The sequence below is a fragment of the Aptenodytes patagonicus genome, chromosome 19 (assembly GCF_965638725.1).
Source record: "Aptenodytes patagonicus chromosome 19, bAptPat1.pri.cur, whole genome shotgun sequence".
Lineage (NCBI taxonomy): Eukaryota > Metazoa > Chordata > Aves > Sphenisciformes > Spheniscidae > Aptenodytes > Aptenodytes patagonicus.
In genome coordinates, this window is record NC_134967.1 from 8,715,704 (window position 1) to 8,734,320 (window position 18,617).

The 18,617-nt window shown below is 44.0% G+C and overlaps 1 protein-coding gene across 2 annotated transcripts in view; it reads left to right on the forward strand.

The window, feature by feature from the left end:
* Positions 1-18,617, forward strand: part of PRDM16 (PR/SET domain 16) — a 350,912-nt gene that overhangs the window by 321,886 nt on the left and 10,409 nt on the right. For both annotated transcript variants that reach the window (XM_076356413.1, XM_076356412.1), the window contains exons 9-12: positions 2,238-3,639; positions 7,448-7,535; positions 11,685-11,854; positions 13,795-13,872. In XM_076356413.1, the coding sequence (XP_076212528.1) occupies positions 2,238-3,639; positions 7,448-7,535; positions 11,685-11,854; positions 13,795-13,872 (1,738 nt within the window). The remainder of the gene's footprint in view (positions 1-2,237; positions 3,640-7,447; positions 7,536-11,684; positions 11,855-13,794; positions 13,873-18,617) is intronic.

The window sequence follows — 18,617 nt, forward strand, 5'->3', positions numbered from 1 at the left end:
GGGGAAGGTTTTGGAGCAGATCATCTTGAGTGCCATCATGCGGCACGTACAGGACAACTGGGCAGCCAGGCCCAGTCAGCATGGGTTTATGAAGGGCAAGTCCTTCCTGACTAACCTGATCTCCTTCTATGACTACAGAGGCCAAATGTATGAGGTTCAACAAAGCCAAGTGCCGGGTCCTGCACTCAGGTCACAACAACCCCATGCAACACTTCAGGCTTGGGGAAGAGTGGCTGGAAAGATGCCCGGCAGAAAAGGACCTGGGGGTGCTGGTCGACAGCCGGCTGAACATGAGCCGGCAGTGTGCCCAGGCGGCCAAGAAGGCCAATGGCATCCTGGCCTGTATCAGAAAGAGTGTGGCCAGCAGGAGTAGGGAAGTGATCGTGCCCCTGTACTCGGCACTGGTGAGGCCGCACCTCAAATACTGTGTTCAGTTTTGGGCCCCTCACTCCAAGAAGGACGTCGAGGTGCTGGAGCGTGTCCAGAGAAGGGCAACGAGGCTGGTGAGGGGTCTGGAGAACAAGTCTTATGAGGAGCGGCTGAGGGAACTGGGGTTGTTTAGCCTGGAGAAGAGGAGGCTGAGGGGAGACCTCATCGCTCTCTACAACTCCCTGAAAGGAGGTTGTAGCGAGGTGGGGGTCGGTCTCTTCTCCCAAGGAACAAGCGATAGGACGAGAGGAAACGGCCTCAAGTTGCACCAGGGGAGGTTTAGACTGGATATTGGGGAAAAATTTCTTCACCAAAAGGGTTATCAAGCATTGGAAGAGGCTGCCCAGGGAAGTGGTGGAGTCACCATCCCTGGAGGTATTGAAAAGACGTGTAGATGTGGTGCTCGGGGAGATGGTGAAGTGATGGACTTGGCAGTGCTGGGTTAACGGTTGGACTTGATCTTAAAGGTCTTTTCCCATCCTAAACGGTTCTATGATTCTGTGATTCTAAGAATTTGGGTTCAGGTCCTTGCCTGCCCAACTCCGAACAATATACTTTCCCTCTCTTTGTTTCCGTTTCCGTGTTTACAAAATGGTGATAACAGCAGTTCTCCTGTGAAAGAAGTGTGTTAATTCACTAAGAAGTACAATTTATTCTTATGTTGAAAGAGGCATCAGATAATAAAAAGTTACGGTGTTTTGATATATAGAAAAGTTTGGGTGGGATTTTTTTCTTACTTTGCCCTGTTCCTTCCACACCAGCAAAGTCTGCAGGTGAAAGAGGTCATAAAAATGCACATTTTGAAAGCTTGGTATTTACAGGTCGTTAAAGAAAATGCTGGTGTAGCATTAAGTTAGCATTGCTAAGGTGTCTTACTAATTTAACTAATACAAGATCTCACCCTGCTTCTAGCTGAACAGAGGCCTGGCTGGCAAAGTATTTATAGAACATCCCTACGGAGTGGTTACTTACTATTAATGGCATTAAAGAAAGGGTAGGTTTGATTAAATGAGGCAAAGTTCTTCTCCCTTCAGCCTTCAGTGTTTCCTGCCATGCCAGGACTACAGGGAAAGTGGTCTAGCGAATATAAATAGATAGTATCATTAAAATGCATCATTATCCTTACTGAAAATTCCAAAAACATGTTTGAGCAGGAGTAGCACATCCCCTCAGATTTCTGTAGAGAGTCACTTGTTGAGAGATTCTCTAGGAAGGAGGTTTATTGAAAGGGAGATGTGTTGTTATTTCTGGGATGGTAGCCTCTGTGAGGCTGGCCCGTGCCAGCTGGGCGATGGCTGGGATTCAAACGAAGCATTGCTTTCTGCCAGCTGCTCCTGGGGGTCTTCCAGCCCGCTCCCCCTCACGTCTCCTCCAGCGTCCTCAGCCAGGATTCCCAGGGCTGCCTCTTCCTTTTCTAGATGTAGCCAAGATCACAGCCCGGTGAGGCTGAGTCCTGTATAAACATTTAAAGAGGGAGATAGCTTTTCCCACATGCTTGCAAACTAAAGAGACCAGATGGACTCATTAGCTTGATTTTATACAGGGAGAGCTGAAGCACAAAGAAACTAAATGGTGTGCCGAAAGTTACGTAGGGAAGCCTTAGGAGAAATGTGGAGCTGGGTTTCTAGAGATCCAGTCCAGCATATAGCTATAGCCTGCTTTTTACCTCTTCTTCTGTCTTTAGGGAAACGGGATTTCAGGGGCAGGGTGGAAGGGGTGGGGGACGCTGATGAAGCTCCTAATGAATTCCCTGCCATTTCCTGTTAATTTCATATTGCTTTTGTTGTTGGTTTCTGTTGATGCTTTAGGTGAGGTCTGTCACAAATCCTACACGCAGTTCTCCAACCTCTGCCGTCACAAGCGGATGCATGCGGACTGTCGCACCCAGATCAAATGCAAGGACTGCGGCCAGATGTTCAGCACTACCTCCTCTCTCAACAAACACCGGCGCTTCTGCGAGGGCAAGAACCATTACAACCCAGGGGGGATTTTTGCCCCTGGCCTACCCCTAACGCCCACTTCCATGATGGACAAATCCAAGCCCTCTCCCAACCTCAATCATGCCAGCCTGGGATTCAATGATTATTTTCCATCCCGCCCGCACCCGGGGGGTCTTCCGTTCTCACCTGCTCCCCCAGCATTTCCTGCCCTCACTCCAGGATTCCCAGGGATTTTCCCACCGTCTCTGTACCCCAGGCCCCCCTTGTTACCACCCACACAACTGCTCAAAAGTCCCCTCAACCACACTCAAGACGCAAAGCTTCCAAGCCCCCTTGGGAACCCAGCACTTCCTCTGATCTCTGCAGTGAGCAACAGCAACCAGGCCGCTTCAGGAGAGGAGAAATGTGAAAGCAGCCTGGAAAACTCCTACCTGGAGAAGCTAAAAGCCAGGAACAGTGACATGTCTGACGGCAGTGACTTTGAGGATGTCAATACAACCACAGGCACAGATCTGGACACCACTACTGGCACCGGTTCTGACCTGGACAGTGATGCAGAGAGTGACAGGGACAAAACAAAAGATAAGAGCAAACAGATAGAGAGCAAGCCAGATTTTGTCAGCAGCTCTGTGTCTGCAAGTTCCACCAACAACGCGAGTGAGATCCCTCTCTTCTATTCTCAGCATTCCTTCTTTCCTCCCCCCGAAGAGCACCTGCTACCTACCACGGGAGCGGCTAATGACTCTATTAAAGCTATCGCCTCCATCGCAGAGAAGTATTTTGGGCCTGGCTTTATGGGGATGCAGGAGAAGAAGATGGGTTCGCTCCCGTATCATTCCATGTTCCCTTTTCAGTTCCTCCCCAATTTTCCCCATTCCCTCTATCCTTTTACGGAGCGGACCCTCAATCACAACTTGCTGGTCAAGGCAGAACCAAAGTCACCCAGGGACCTCCACAAAGTAGGCAGCACCAGCTCAGAGTCACCCTTCGATCTCACCACAAAGCCAAAAGAGATAAAGCCAATCCTGCCGCCACCTAAAGTCCTGCCAGCCCCATCCTCAGGGGAAGAACAGCCACTGGATCTGAGCATTGGCAACCGCATCCGAGCCAGTCAGAACGGAGGAAGAGAGCCACGGAAAAACCACATTTATGGGGAAAGGAAGCTAATGGCAAGTGAAGTCTTACCCAAGATTTCCCAGTCTCAACTGCCTCAGCAGCCATCCCTGCATTATGCTAAGCCATCACCCTTTTTCATGGACCCCATATACAGGTATTAACATACCCTGCCTTAAGCGTTTCCTCTAATGAGCCAATTTTCTAGCTGACATCGCAACTTGAGGCAGACCGGGATGTAGGTTGTTTAGAAAGAGCAGTGAAAGTCTGCTGTGGTTGATTGTACTTCTCTCTCCTTTGTCACAGCATGTTGAATTTTCTGAATCGAAAGGGCTGAATAATTGAAAGGAGTACTCATAATCAATATGTATAAAGAACACATCCTTATTTTGATAAAGAAGAAACTTGACCTATTTAAGGACTCTCCCACGAGCCAACACTAAGATGGCACTTCTGCTGGGGAAATTCCAGAGGTTTGATTCGATAAGAATGCAGAGTTCAGATGCCTCGGAGCCCGGGCTCTCATGGCTTGGGAATGAGTCAGGAGCCCTGGGAGCCTGGAAATGCAGCTCTCCCACTGACTGACTTGATGGCCTTTTGTGAGCCACTTCACCTTTCTTCCTCCCTGCCCCCCTTTTTCTTTCTAATTCCTTTTCTTAGAGTTTTTCAGTTCATAGGAACTGCTGTTGTGGACCCAGCCTTTTGAAACATTTTTAAGTCTGGAGTAACAAGTACTATGTAAATACATGGTAGCATGTTATTATTTGGATCTCTCCCAGATACATTTCTTGCAGACTTCTCTTTCTTAGAAGATAACAAGGGTTTTCTAGTTTCACTTGAAACGGATGGTTATTGAGGAAGGCCCGATTCGTTATGTCATGCCTAGAATAAGCTGAACATGGAAGGCATGTGTAAAGCAGACTGGGTGAAGTTATCCAAATGCCAGTTAAACTTCCAGAAGGAATGAATTCAGAAGAAGGTGCAAAGGGAAGACTCGAGTCTTTTGTCGTTTTAGAGCCTTTTCTAAAACCTGTTTGTAAAGGAAAACTATTTTGAGGTTTAAGGTGAGGGTAGCAGGAAGTTTGCGTATTACCCATCTGGGCACTGGCGCTACCGTTGTTATCTTCCTGCTACGGATGAGATGGATTTGTCATGTAGCAAATACCGTTTGCTTGTTTTTAGCGAAGTCCAGTGAAGAGAGGTGTCCCGAACTAGTTTGATTTAGACACTAACATGGCAATTAATTCTCCCTTAGGATAGGATGCTTCATAACATCCATTTCGGTACATGGGTTTGGCCCAGAGGGCTCCTGGGTTCAGTGTCTAATTGAACAGCCGGTTCCTGGAAGTGAATGGTTTGTTCTTGCGTTACTTGAGCTAAATGTGAATAGCGTGCTGCGGGGTTGCACAGCGAGCCTAGCTGTAATCCAGCCTGCTGGAAAGTTAATGGATGTGCTGCAGAAGCTGGTGTTTTCTTAGCGCTGGAAAGACTCATAGTGACCGCAGAGCGATTATGTCAGCACTGGGATGGTTCGCTTGAGTGTTCAAAGGACTGCGAACAACAACGGGTGGCGTGGCCTTCGCTGCCGGCTGGAAAAGCAGGCCAGGAGAACAGCACCTATGTCACTGTCTTGCTGCTATTGTACGGTTGATAACTGTGGGAAAAAATGATGTCAATGTCTAGCCAGGCCAAAGAACTGTCAGCTGAGATGAGGATTAGTGAGCCCTCGTTGCTTGCTATTAAGAAAGCGTCTCTCGCTTTGCCAGCACTCTCAGGGTTGATGCTGTGTTGCTTGCTTACATGCTTACCATCTGTGATGGAAACGGCTACATCACAACCCGGGACATGTAATGTATTCTGTCTGGGACCCACCATGGTCATCTCGTCCTGGAAAAATAAGTAATGATGTAAATAGTCCGGCATTTATTTTTGTAAAAAGTACTTCTGGAAAAAAATAAATAAATGGGATAGAAAGGCAAAAGCTTCGAGTTAGCTTAGGATCCTGCCACCTCTGGGCATTCTCAGTAGGAACGTTAAAATAACATGGGTTGAAAAAGCCGTTGCCAATTAAAATAGCAGCCTCAGGAGAACCGTAAAGGTCCAGAAGACAGATGGAAGTGAAAGCTGGGGGCATCATTTGTTGCATTCCATGGGATGCATATAGTTTTAGTAATATATTAAAATAGAAAGTCAGTGGTGGAGTTGCTTGCGAATCAGACTTCTGATGTAATGAGCTAAACAGCAGAGCTTCCAAGTCCCAGCTTAAAAAATATGGAAATATTTTGTTTCTAAACTTCTCTTTATCAGACTCTCTCACATCATTTGGCTCCTTCATTTTTCTCCCAAAGGCGACTTAAATCCTTGACATTTTCTCCTGGTGATATAATTTAATGCAGCCAGACAGCCTGAAATCAGTGCAGTTTTTAGCTCAGCCTTGTTAAGGTAACGTTCTCAGGCACTGGGCTGAAAAGATCAGCTTAATCCTCTGGTCACTGCAGAATTCAGCTCTGACGAGGAAGTTTGTACGTTTGTTGTGTTCTCATTACCCGACACTGGGAGATGGTAAAGCTGTGTGAAACGCTGTTGCTTCACTAAGGTTTTACGTATCTGATGCAGGTGGGGCTGTCTCTCGAGACGCCTGCTGCCAAGGTCCAGAGGGCATTCCCCTGGGCATCGTAGCTGATTTCAGCGCGTCACGGAGAGTAAAGCTTTGCTGGTCGGGGTGTTGCTCGCTGCCGTTTACTGTTTTACCTTGTGTCAGGGAGAAAATTTTACGTATTGTTTTACAGATTGTTGTTTTTCTGAAAACTCATGCCTGTAAAAACACGTACCTTCCAAAGCGCAGTAATTCCGACTGCATTTCAAATCCGGCTCTTCTCTTTTCTTCTACCTAAGAAAAATTAAATGCAGATTAAATACAGTTCGCTAAATAGCACTCTGCATGACTCTTCTTTTAAACTCTTTGGTAATTTGATCCACACACCAATCAGCTGAAATGCAGCAAAATAATTTGCTCTCATTTATGCTGGACTAATGTAGTTAAAATTATTCTTACTATTGGATTTCTGCTGGTTTAGCTGAGATGGACTCTATTCCGGTAATTTAAAGATGCAGCTGCGTTTATTGGAGTTACTTCCATAGCACTTTTTTCCCATAGAGGACATTTCAGTTTCTCTTTTTGGTGATTCCGCACTGCGGTTTCCCTGCAAGTAGAATATTTTGTGAAAGCAAAGCCAATATTTTAAAAAATAGGAGCCTAACTTTAGGATCATTTCTGCATAGTAAGGTGCTTAAGCATGGAATATTTGAATGGACCAAAGTCACATCAGAAGAACTCAGCTTCCTAAGTCGCTTCAGAAATCTCCCACCAGTTCCTAACTTTTTAAATTGTTGTCCACATATGCTTGCCATAGAAACTCAATGCAAATTATATCTCAGCTGCAAGGGAGGAAATAAATATGAAACACCTAATGATTTCAGCACACTTGGGGCTGCAAAGTCTGGCCCAGTGTTAACTCTTAAGATAAAGACAAACTCTCAAAGACACATTTTTTCCATGCCTGGCTGCCTGCTGTGGACTCTAGAGCTTCTCCCACTTAAACATGGGTTTTGCTGTAAATGTAGGTTTTTTCATGACATTTCACAACAGCAGAGGCTTATAAACCACTATAGTAGAGGCATTAGTTCTCACACAGAAAGATCAAAATGTTTTCTTAGTCGTCAGTCTGATGGCTAGAAAAATATTGCCCAAAGGAGGGGATCCATTTTCATATTGTTTCTAGTGCCTTTTGCGGGGTAACTTGTGGGTCATAATTTGTAGTATCCAGTAGAAGGGGAAGACAGACATTTGTGTCAATAGGAGACTAGCCTCATATATATAATTTAAACACCTCTGCGAATGGTTTGGCTATTTCTTTGCTGCCTGTAGCCCTGTAAGGTATGTAACCCTCTGTGTTGTTGTCCAGCAGGGTGGAGAAGCGGAAGGTGACAGACCCTGTGGGTGCCCTAAAGGAGAAGTACCTGCGACCCTCCCCGCTGCTTTTTCACCCCCAGGTAAAAGCAGTGATGTTGTAATGCAGTGTTGATTGAATGCCAAGAAGTTTGAGATGGAGCTGGTACAAACAGGTCACTTGGATCAGACACTTTCTCATCTGAGGGCCCGACTGGAAACTCCGCTATTTTCCACCAGTTACTTTCAGATACTTTTGATTTCGTACCTGGTTTGAGGATGATGGTAGTTATGCCTTGCTGTATCTTTTGCATTGACAGAAGAACAGGGATGAGGTCTGGACAATTTATATGGTCTGCCAAACTCCCCTTTCACATGCCAGAATGCCCACGTAATTTTTCCATTGGGAACACCTGGTGCAGTCATTTGCAGTAGTGCAAAGTGGAGAAGGACTGTCCAGCATCGAAGCAGGAGCATTTTATACCTGCCTGACATTCCCTTACATCATCTAGAAAGCGTGAAAGTGCGGGGCATTGGAGAATCAGGGTTCAGTTCTGCCTGCTCCAAAAGGTGATGGGTCACTTGATGGAGAACTTGTATTCTCTCCTTCCTGCACAGCTGCTCTCGTCTCTGCTCATCTGACAGCTCACGGATATTTGCTCCCTCTGCATCTCCTTCAGGTCTGAGTCACTGCAGAGCAATGGGAAATGCTGCTGGACAGCTTTCCCATTTGGCAGTGGACCGGGAATGCCAGCCCGTCAGCCCACAGTGCAGCCGTACCAGGCCTTTACCCCACAGTATTTGAAAGGCACAACTAAGGCCAGTGCAACCAAGACTATTCACAAGAATCAACGCCAGTTTGCAAAACCCCTTATCTTATAAGCGATAGCTAAACTCTCCAAGAAGCGACGTTACTCTTTGCCCTTAGGATTCCTTGCTCCATAATGGTAATGCAGTGAGTTCTGCCACACGCTGCCCGACATCCTCTCCAGTGTGACGGTTGCCAGCTATCCTCCGTCTCTCCTGCTGTGAACACATGCTGGGAGCTGAGCTCTGTGGTCATTATTGTACTCTCCTTTATATTCACATGCATTGTTCTCCTCTGATAATGTTTCCCACCTTAGATAAATAACTTGCAGGTTTGTGAAAGCTGGATCCTGGTTGCTTTCACAGCTAAACTTAGTTCCCTCATTGTTTCACATCAGCCTCAGAGTTTGGTTAATAACTTCCCCCGATTTTTCCTTCATACAGGCTGGATAATGGTGACAGGCTGGCCAGGAACATCCTGTGTTTGTGTGAGTTAGAATAGTGGGGATATCTGCCTGTAAAGAATCTGATAGCAGGGAGGAGCTAGTGTGGCAAAGCAACCCAACAAGACGATGAGAAACATACAGACCCTGAGTAGGAGCAAGTATTGGGTGGAAGGTTATTAACATTGTTCCTGAAATCCTGACCACGTCCTCTTCCCATGGCAATGAAAAGATGTGGAAGGTCTGGTTATCTCTAATAGCTTATCACACAGAATAGCCTAAAATTTACAATCACTCGAGCCCGAAACTTCCTGATAACTAATTTTTAAGAAAGCGGGTTGCTGTGTAAAGCTCACTTGATCTAGAGAGTTGCTGTTCCCATGCTATGTAATCAATCAGGTATTTCAAATACAGTGAACGAAGACAGGCCATTTGTTCAAGAATATGTGAGATTTTTACTACCAGATCCCCATCCGATATTATCCTGGATCTTTTCCTAAGAAATCATATTTTCAGGAGCTCCTGCTTCTCTCTTCTTCGTTAGGACCAATGTTCATATACCGGGTCAATTAGAGGCACACTCTACGTGTGTTTCTCTCACTCAAAACGTGAGTCTGCTCTCAGCCTTTTCTTCTGTAAATAATTCCCCAGCTCTCATAGAGGGCCCTGGGTGGGATGCGATTAAGCCAGAAGATGTGGTAAAGACTGAGCACTGAGAAGATGCTTTCTCTCTCAAAATGAATTTCAGGCAAATTTTATTTCTTAGCCAGTCGTTGACAGTAGTTTCTCTGCTCTGATGGGAGTTACTCTTACATTGTCTATTTTAAATGAAACTCTGGACAACATAAATAAATGGTGTAACTTTTTGAGAATTTAATGGAAAACCTTTTCTCACCTGTTAAGTTTCTTTTCTTCTTCCCTTCTTTTTTGTTATAACCAGGCAGTTGTTCCCTAAATAGCAAAGTGCCTTTACCACTGGAGAGGCTATGGCCGGTGTTTAGAATTTTAAAATAAGCCTACGGCTATCAAGCCAGCAAACATCTCTGACTAAGTGCCTAAAGAACAGGGCACAACAAAAGATATCTCCAGGTACTCCAGCAAAGGGCTGAGTGGCATAGCTCTGAAAGATCCGGATAGCATTTTAACATGATGGTTTTGTTACATGACTGGCAGCTGGGGCAGAGCTTTTGCTGTAAATGATCAAGTAACCTTTTCAAGTGGCTGGCGCTAAGTATTACTTAGTATTTATCATGGGCTGGGAGCCTCCAACTAAGGGGCCGTGGATCTATTATCGGGAAATGGGTTTTACTACTCCTCTTTTTTACAGCTTATGAATGGTTGTCAGCCTTCCACAATGTATTCTTTGGTGATTAAGACAACTTTTTTTAATAGTCATACATTTTAAACAATATCTTGGCTCTCTTCCCCCCCCCCGAGCCCAGTTTAATAAAGTGTAAACGTGCAAAAGGTCAGCCCTTCCTGTACAATAGAGCATCTAGTTTTGATATATGGCTTCCTACTGCCTTCCGCTCGCTCGCTGTCCCCCCAGCTCTCAGGCTGACTCTCCATTCAGGCTCCCACTCCCCCCGGTGCTCCCTTCTTTCCCGGTGATGTCATCTGCAGTGAGGAGGCAGCTTTATTGCTGCCTTGTTTGTTTTATCCGTGTTTTCTGCTTGGTATCTTGAAAGTGCACTCAAGAGTGCATAAAATTGAACGTTGGAGATGTCAGCGTAGTCCTCCGAGCTGCATTTCTCTCTTGGATTTGGATTTCCTGTTTTGCTCTAATGAAAGTAAAAGTGGTTTTCTTTAGGTAGGATTTTTATGCGTATCCTTTTTTTTGCACACAGGCCGACTTTTTTCTTTCCTTTTTTGCTTTCCCCTTCTCCTGTATCTCAGGTTTTTCCCTTTCTCCCTCTTTTTGGTGTGGTATTTAACCGAGTGTTTATGTGAGAATGTGGCCATTGCCGAGTCATACAAACTAAAGCTGATAAAGGCACCCAGAGACGTTTTATTCGGCGTCACATCTCTAGGCCTGTATGCTGGCCACTCCCATCCGAACAGGCTTTCAGTGTGTAGGTTGTGGTCCTCCTAACGATAACTCATCCAGCCACAGCTCACATAGAGTATTTTGGCTGGAGTTCCCTTTCACTCCAGGAAGCTCAGCCATCTCCCACCCATCCTTCCATCACCTTTACTGGCTTCTGAACCTTTCTTACATGTAATTAAAATGTTGGCCTCTTCGCTAGGCAAACTCTCTGTGGACCCACTCCATCCTGAGTCTGATCTTAACTCCTCCTCTTTCCCAGCTGCTCCCTCTTCACCCCTCCAGCCTCAGCCCCTCCTCTGTCTCAGCTCCTTGATCAGCGGTCACGCATTCCCCCGTGCCCCCTCCCACTCCACTTTGGGCAGGATTCTTCTGCCTCCTGCCCAAAACTTCTCTGTCCTCTCTAACCTGGGGTCGTCTGCCTACTTGCCTGCCCGCAGCTCGCTGCTGCTGTCCCTCTGAGCCCGTGCGAGGGTAGTGGATGCTGTGTGAGAAATCAAACCTCCTTGCTTTCCAAGACTTTGTTTTGAGTCTGAGAGGAGGGTTTGGGCAGTGAGTTCTACATCCAGCAGTTGACCATGGTGTCTAATTTCAGTGTCATCCCTGGAAAAAGGGAAGCCAAGTATATTCTGAGATAATTTTTAATCTGAAATGCTGAAAGTAAGCACATGCACGTTGCAGAAGGTAAACGAGTGCCTCATTTCTGAGATCTAATGCTTACTGCATGGCTTTGCCAATTGTATCTTTTCTGATTTCTCTGAGCCCGATACACTATTTCCCTCTTTCCTGGCTGGATTCAGTGGCTCCATTTCACGCTGTGCAGCTAGCTTCTGAGAGTAAGAGCAAACATCAGCAACAGGCTTTGACCAACATACTAGTGCTAAAAGACATGTTTTATGCATCAGATACTGTTCTTCCTGTGGATTTTTATGACGTGAGGTCTTGTCTTGTACTTGTAGATGTCAGCCATAGAAACAATGACAGAGAAACTGGAGAGTTTTGCAGCCATGAAGGCAGACACCGGCACTTCCCTGCAGCCCCTTCCACATCACCCATTCAACTTCCGATCTCCACCACCCACGCTATCCGATCCCATCCTGCGCAAGGGCAAGGAGCGTTACACCTGCAGGTAAGGGCCTGGGCACCCCGCAGAAGCGAGACCGTACCCCCAGCTTGTTGAGGCAGCCCTGGGAGAATGCCACCCCAGCTGGGAAGCTGCATCAGACACCAGCATGCAACAGAACAACTTCACATGGACATCTTTACTGTCTCGGCAGGGGTGGGAGGAAAAACAAGAAGCAGCAGAATTAGAACAGAGCATTCTGATGACTAATTCACTCTGAAATAGCTTGTTTTGTCTGGTAGAAAATCAGCATCTTCTATTTTCTTTGTAATTTTTAATAACCTTGAGAGCAGATCTGGAGATTCTCAAGCAAACAGAATTCTCCAAGCCAAGTCTCTTGTGTGTGGTAGCAAATGCCACAGTTTCCAGCGCGAGTGCAATCTCAGCTATGTCCAATCTCAGCTATGCAAAATAATGGAATTTAAAAAATGGCATACAGTAAACAACTTTTTCAAACACAATTGTAGCCACAGAAATACTTACGTATCCATTGCAACTCTAAAAGCTCCTATCAGAGCAGATCACCGGGGAATAAAAACCTGTATCTGCTTACACAGTTTTACCTGGAACTACCAGCGGTTCTTGTGGTGGCTCCCACTGCATTTTTCTTGGGGGCAGTAAGTGGGTGTGTATTTTGTTTGATGTCTCTCTTATGTTCGACTTTGCCACAAAAGCTATGGGCTCAAATTTCAGCTGAGTATTTAGAAATTGGAGGTTGCTCCCTACAAGAGGGACTAAACTTGTGTTTAGATATACACTCACAAGTTAACATTTGGATTTTCATTGTTGATGAACACTCACATTAACCATTCATCTTCAGGACATCTGAAGGTGCTGAATGTCTCTGAAATTACAAAAGTCTGCTCATATGTTCGTTCTCCAACAGTAAGCATCAGGTTTCACAGTCACAGAATGTAACCCTTCATCCTTAATATTTTATTTCCCAATTAATATTTTTATTTATACCTCCCTTCCTTTTGAGTTTACTGTGAATCAGAGTTATGGTGGAACGCAGTTCCTTCTCTTATTTCATTTCCTATTGCTGCATTTCCTTATTCTAAGCAGCCTGTCAGACTCACAGCAGTATATCCCGATAACAGTAACACAATGGTGCAGCATTTATCCAGGAGAAAATTCTGTGAATTCCGAGAAGGATGATCAAGTAGATTCTGTATGATAAGCAACTGAACAGGGCTATAAAGGAGATCTGTAAAAATCTCAAGCGACGGACAACATGAATAGGCAGTGATTAAACACTCCTTATCCTAATGCAGGACCGAGGTAGTATCGAGTGCAGTTACTGACAGGTTCAAACAAGCAGGAGGGTTTTTTAAACAACACACAGTTCTGCAGAGGAACTCATTGCCATAGGAGGTTGTGGATGTCCAAAGCTTATGCGCATTCAAAAAGCTTTTAGGAAAATAGATGGAAGAAACTCAGCAAAAGGGCATCGAACGCAACTATTGGACCTTAGGCTCAGGAGGATCTTCAACTTCAGATGGGAGCCGGGAGAACATATCGGGGATGGGTCACTACATCCTTACTGTGTTCCTATATACTTGCCCAGGCCTCCAAGATAAGCTACTAAGTCAGCCAGCACTGGGGTCTGAGCTGGCTGTTCTGATAGGGTTTTTTTCTTTTTCCTGCCCTTCCCAATGATGCAGTGTAATCGACTGTCGTTCTGTCTCTCTGCTGGACGTGGGTTACACCAGTATCTCGGCACTGTGAATCCTGTTATTCTGGGGCGGGCATCGCTCTGTTAGCTCCGCGCCGTCCTCCCTCAGTACCTAGGTACTTAGAGTTATTAGTGCACAAAGGGATTTTCCGATTTTGGGAGCGGTATCAAAATGGGTGAGGTCGATGGTAGCTGGTGATACAGTGTTTAGAAATGATGTGGTGCGGCGGGACTTTATGCACTGATGGTTACTTTGGCTTTCACTGTCTAGGTACTGTGGTAAGATCTTCCCACGCTCAGCAAATCTGACAAGGCATCTGCGGACACACACTGGAGAACAGCCCTACAGGTGATGTTGTCCCCCAGATAAAACCCCTTTCTAACACACTCCTCATTCACCACTGTGTTATTTTTTCTCCTTTCTATAAAGCTGTGCCAACATAATACCGCAGTCCTGTAGCATTACATATAATGATTCATAGGATTGTATATTATGTGTACCAGCCAAAAATAATCAGGCTTGGCAGCTTGAAGATAGACACTTAACTTATATTTAGATGTATGCTGGCAAATGAGTGGTCTGATTTGCAGTGTTGTTTAACACTCACATTAACCATTCATCTCAAGGACAGCTGAAGGTGCTGAATGTCTCTGAAAATCGGGCTGTTTTGAAGGGCTTGCCAGTAAGTTAACTGCTGGGTCTAGCTAGATTTTTTTTTCTTTTCCTAATGCGTATCAGAGGTGCCTGGAGTAGTGGATCAAAAAACAAAAGACAAGAAAAGCCCTGTAGTATATCTGCTTTAAAATCTAAGTTAGGGAGTGTCCTACCTTGAGTCACGAAGTTTAAAAAGAGTGATCAGAGGGGGGAAATTCACACGCTGTTTCATGTGTTCCGTTGGGTGTCTAAGGTAGAGGGCCGAACTGCTACTTTCTGCTGGCTGTGGACAAGGTGATCTAATTGTTATACTTCAGTCTGCATTGTCTCTATGCAAAAGGGCACACTGCAAAACTGCCCATCCCTTCCTGCGGACGGGACCCTGCACGCAGGCATGGCGTTCCAGCCTGGGCACACACAGGTGCTGCTTCCCATAAAGGGACTCCTGTTTAAGCGAGTGCTTTAAATTTGAATAAAACTTACAAGAAAATATATGTAAGTGTGTGTGTGTCCATAGGTATATGAAGGAATATTTCTCATGGAAGACCAGTGGGAATTTTTTCCCCCAGTATTTTCTCCTGGTGTTTTACAGTCAGTTTCAAAAAAAATTGGCAAAAAATATGGTTTGGTTGATTTCTTGTTAGAATAGGTGCATATAAGAGCAAAACTGAATGAATGATGAATTGAGAGCTCACTGAAAATCAAGCATTGTGTTTTCCATAATGTGAGTAAGTGTTTTGCGCATTGTCAAACAATAGTAACGATTCAAACAGTTTCATTTTTGGTAGCTGATATTATGGTATTTCCATACACAGTCATAAGTTCACAACAAAGCTAATGTAATAGTTGTTATATAAAGAGAAACACAAACAAATTTATGAGCAGCAAAAGGCCATGTGGTCAAATACATCAAATTTTTATGCTTAGTTTAACTTAAGAAGCTACTCTCTCCCACATTGTAATCCCTGGTACATACGGAGTCAAATTTTTTTTCCATACAGAGTCATACAGAATTTTGAGTGTAGACATTAGGTAAATTAAAAATAAAAAAACCTCGCTCCAAAGCAGACATATATCTTGGAACCATTCCCCGTTCTGATTTTTTCAGTTGCGTTATTTGATATGCCTTGAATGAATACTGTGTATTCACTATACACCCCTGTCTGACTAAAATGCTTGCTCCCGATTATTCAGAGGTTGTTAGTTCAGTTTTCTTCCAAAAAAGGAGACTTGCAACTTAACAAAGGTTAGGAAAATAAAGATTTATTTGATCTGGTCTTCTACCAGAAAATGGCCTGTGTGTTTTTTTTGTAATAGAGGTTTGACTTCTGGACAATGTTGCATTATAATAGCACTCCTGAGAGTTAGTGCTACGTTTACAGAAGAGCTTAATTGTCATTGATTTTCTTTTGCTCTCAGAGAACTGAGATTTCCAACTTTCACAGCAATAATTGTTTTGAAAGCTTGTTTTTTAAGTGCCAACTTTATGCAGGTAAAAGGAGATTGCTGACTTTTCAATGTTTTACTGATGGCTCTTACAACTTTTCTTTTGATTGTTTAAAAGTTTTTTCTTTTGATTCTGTCAGTGTTACATATTCATCCAAATATGAATTAAAATGTTCTCAAAGCTAACAAAAACTGACCAAATGTCCAAGTGTAGATGAAGAAACAGGCAGGCCAGAAAATAAGGTGCTTTGGTTTTGATTCCTGATTGTCATTGATAAGTGATGTGTTTTTTACCAAGTCACTTAAACTTCCTAGGTGTCTATTTAATTATGTATAAAGTAGGAATTAATAGCACATGAGCAATAAGGAGGCAAATTAATCCTTTTCGTAAAGGGAAAGTGCTACATGTTTTTTGAAGAGTAAGAAATACCTGGTAATGCACTTTACTTCCTAAAAATCAACTGATTTGAAAAGACTCAAAGACAATATGCTATACAGTGAAATTCAACATGCTTCTTTTCACTCTTCCACACCAAATCTAAAATTCAGTAGTACGTATTTCAAAACCCAGAGGTAAAAAGGTCTATCAAACTTAACTGTTTCTTTTGGAGAAATGCAAAATAAGTTGGGCTTGTAAAATCATGTCAGACTTACCTGGAAACTCAGGTCATAAAAAACGGGACTTTGTTGTCGTCTGAGCTTACCAAGCAAAACCCAGAAGAGGCAGTTTTTAGCGAAGCTCCTTATGCTTGGAGCACAGGAACATATAAGGGTGTGTTGTGGTTGTGGGTTTGCTTCTTAGTTTTATTTTCGTTCTCTGGAATCACAGAATCACATAAACTACATAAAACCTGGACTGGGAGCAACTAAAAGCTATTTGATTCGGCAAGACTTTATTTTCTTCTTTCAAACGTCCATTCCCTCCAGGATGCCATCTAATTGATTCTTGAATTACACCCAATCCTGAAGCATTGCCTGTAAGGCTGTGATTCCTCCTATAAAGATGTGCTTCCTGACGTCTGTTTTGAATTTGTTTTTCTTTAATTTCCTTTTAGGCCCCCGTGTCCTGTTATCTGCATTAAGCTGAAACTAACAGCTAAAGCTGATGTCTACCATGGCATTTAAGATCGCATGTAGTTCAATAAAAATCTCTTCTTTCTTGTTTTCTTTTTTTAAAATGTAGCCTAAATTCACCCCTGGTATAAGTGCACTTGAGACTAAGGAGTTACTCAGAGGAAGAGTAGCTGTCCCTGTGTTTTATGCTTTGTAACTGCAATTCCGTCTTTACAGCTCACATTGATCATCAAATAAGTGTAAAATTTTGCAAGTGCTGTCACGCTGTTGAAACTTTACAAAGCCTGTGATCAAATGCCTTACTGCCACATTTGAAGTGTTACCAAACTGTCGTAGTCATATAGTGATTAGCCCAGTTACTCGTTCTTATGTTACTGGGTTTTGCTGTCTATTTTCCCCCTTCCAGTTGTATTATACCAGGTATCTGAGTTCCCTCAAGCTCTGAGGATTGCCTTCCATTCCTCAGAGCTCCTGAGTTCCAGCTTTGGCTCGTTCTTAGCCATCATTCACTCCCCCTTTATATTTTTTTAGCTCATTGGTGTGTTACTTTAAACTGATAAGGAAGAAACTTTACTGGCATTTTGTCAGTGTGTTTACAAAGCAAATACCACTTCTTTTGAGTTTTATTCTTCTCTTGCCTCTGTGTTCACCTCTTCCCTGAATTTAAGCTGGTTCCTCTGTCTGGGTTATTTATTTAGATTAAAACCAGCAGAGATCCAAGTACCGACCCCTTTGGGACCACAAATAATGCACTACGTCTCCCTCATCCCTTTGCTTTCAGACATTAGCTATTGCTCCTTTCGAATGCCCCTCTGTTTTCTATTTTTTTAACAAGCTCTTTATCCTTTCTCCGTACCCTAACCTGGATCCACATAGCTCATAGTTAGAGCAAGGACCTGTCAAAGGAAACTTTTCAAAGACTTCCTGAACATCTAAATAAATTGACATACAGGAGGCCAGACCATTCTTGCCTTACACACGCAAGCACTCCCTTTGAAGTCACTGGAACTGCTCGCGTGAGTAATGTAGGCAAGACCCGGCGTGGGTACCCGGGGCAGCCGTAAGCACGGCGGCGCTCAGGAGCCCCGATGCCCCTGTTGTGCCGGGCACTAGGCAAACACGAATAAAGGAAGGCTTGGCTTAGAAGGGCATAGAGCTGGTGGGGACAGGCAGGGAGTGAAAACCTTGGGCGTCAGCAGAGGCGAGGAGGGGGCTGCTGATACGATACTAGTAGAACTAAGCTGGGCAAAACTGCTTATGAAAGTCCTGTGGAGTAACAGGGATATTGGGGTGTTGGCTATTTTGGACATTTCAGTTTTCCGAAGTGCTGAACAGTAGAAGCTGCCGAAGCCTGCCAGCTCCTGAAAGCAGATTCATTGGTTGCTAGCAGATAGGAGGAGAATAAGAGCTGGAAATCCGTGCGTGTTTAACTCTCTGTGTATAAACTGTGCTTGTTCTTGCTGATGTTCAAATAACGTCTTGTTTTCCTCGGTTGTTTGATTCGTGTTTTTTGAAAAAATGAAAAAGAGAAACTTTTGAAGTCTGAGAAAACTGTGGTTTAAAAAGAGAGATTTTGCTTTCTTCCTAGGTTAATCGTAAGAAAGGTTCATTGTTTGAAATATCTTTATTCTTTTTGGTGATTTAACAGTAGGAAATTCGGAGGTGGACATGGAATCCATAAACATTCAGCGAGAGAGAGTGTTTCATAAATGTATCTCTGCTATTTCCAAAAATAATATCAATTTATTTTTAGAGACCAAATAAAAATCACAGCTGTAGCACATCTGGAAATTGTGTGTGTGTTTCACAGCATAGGTTTTTTTACACTCACGCCTCCTTCCCGTATTTGAACCTGTTGCATTTATAGGAAACAATACTATGTCCTCAGTGTCAAGGCAAATCCAGTTTCATACTTGAAT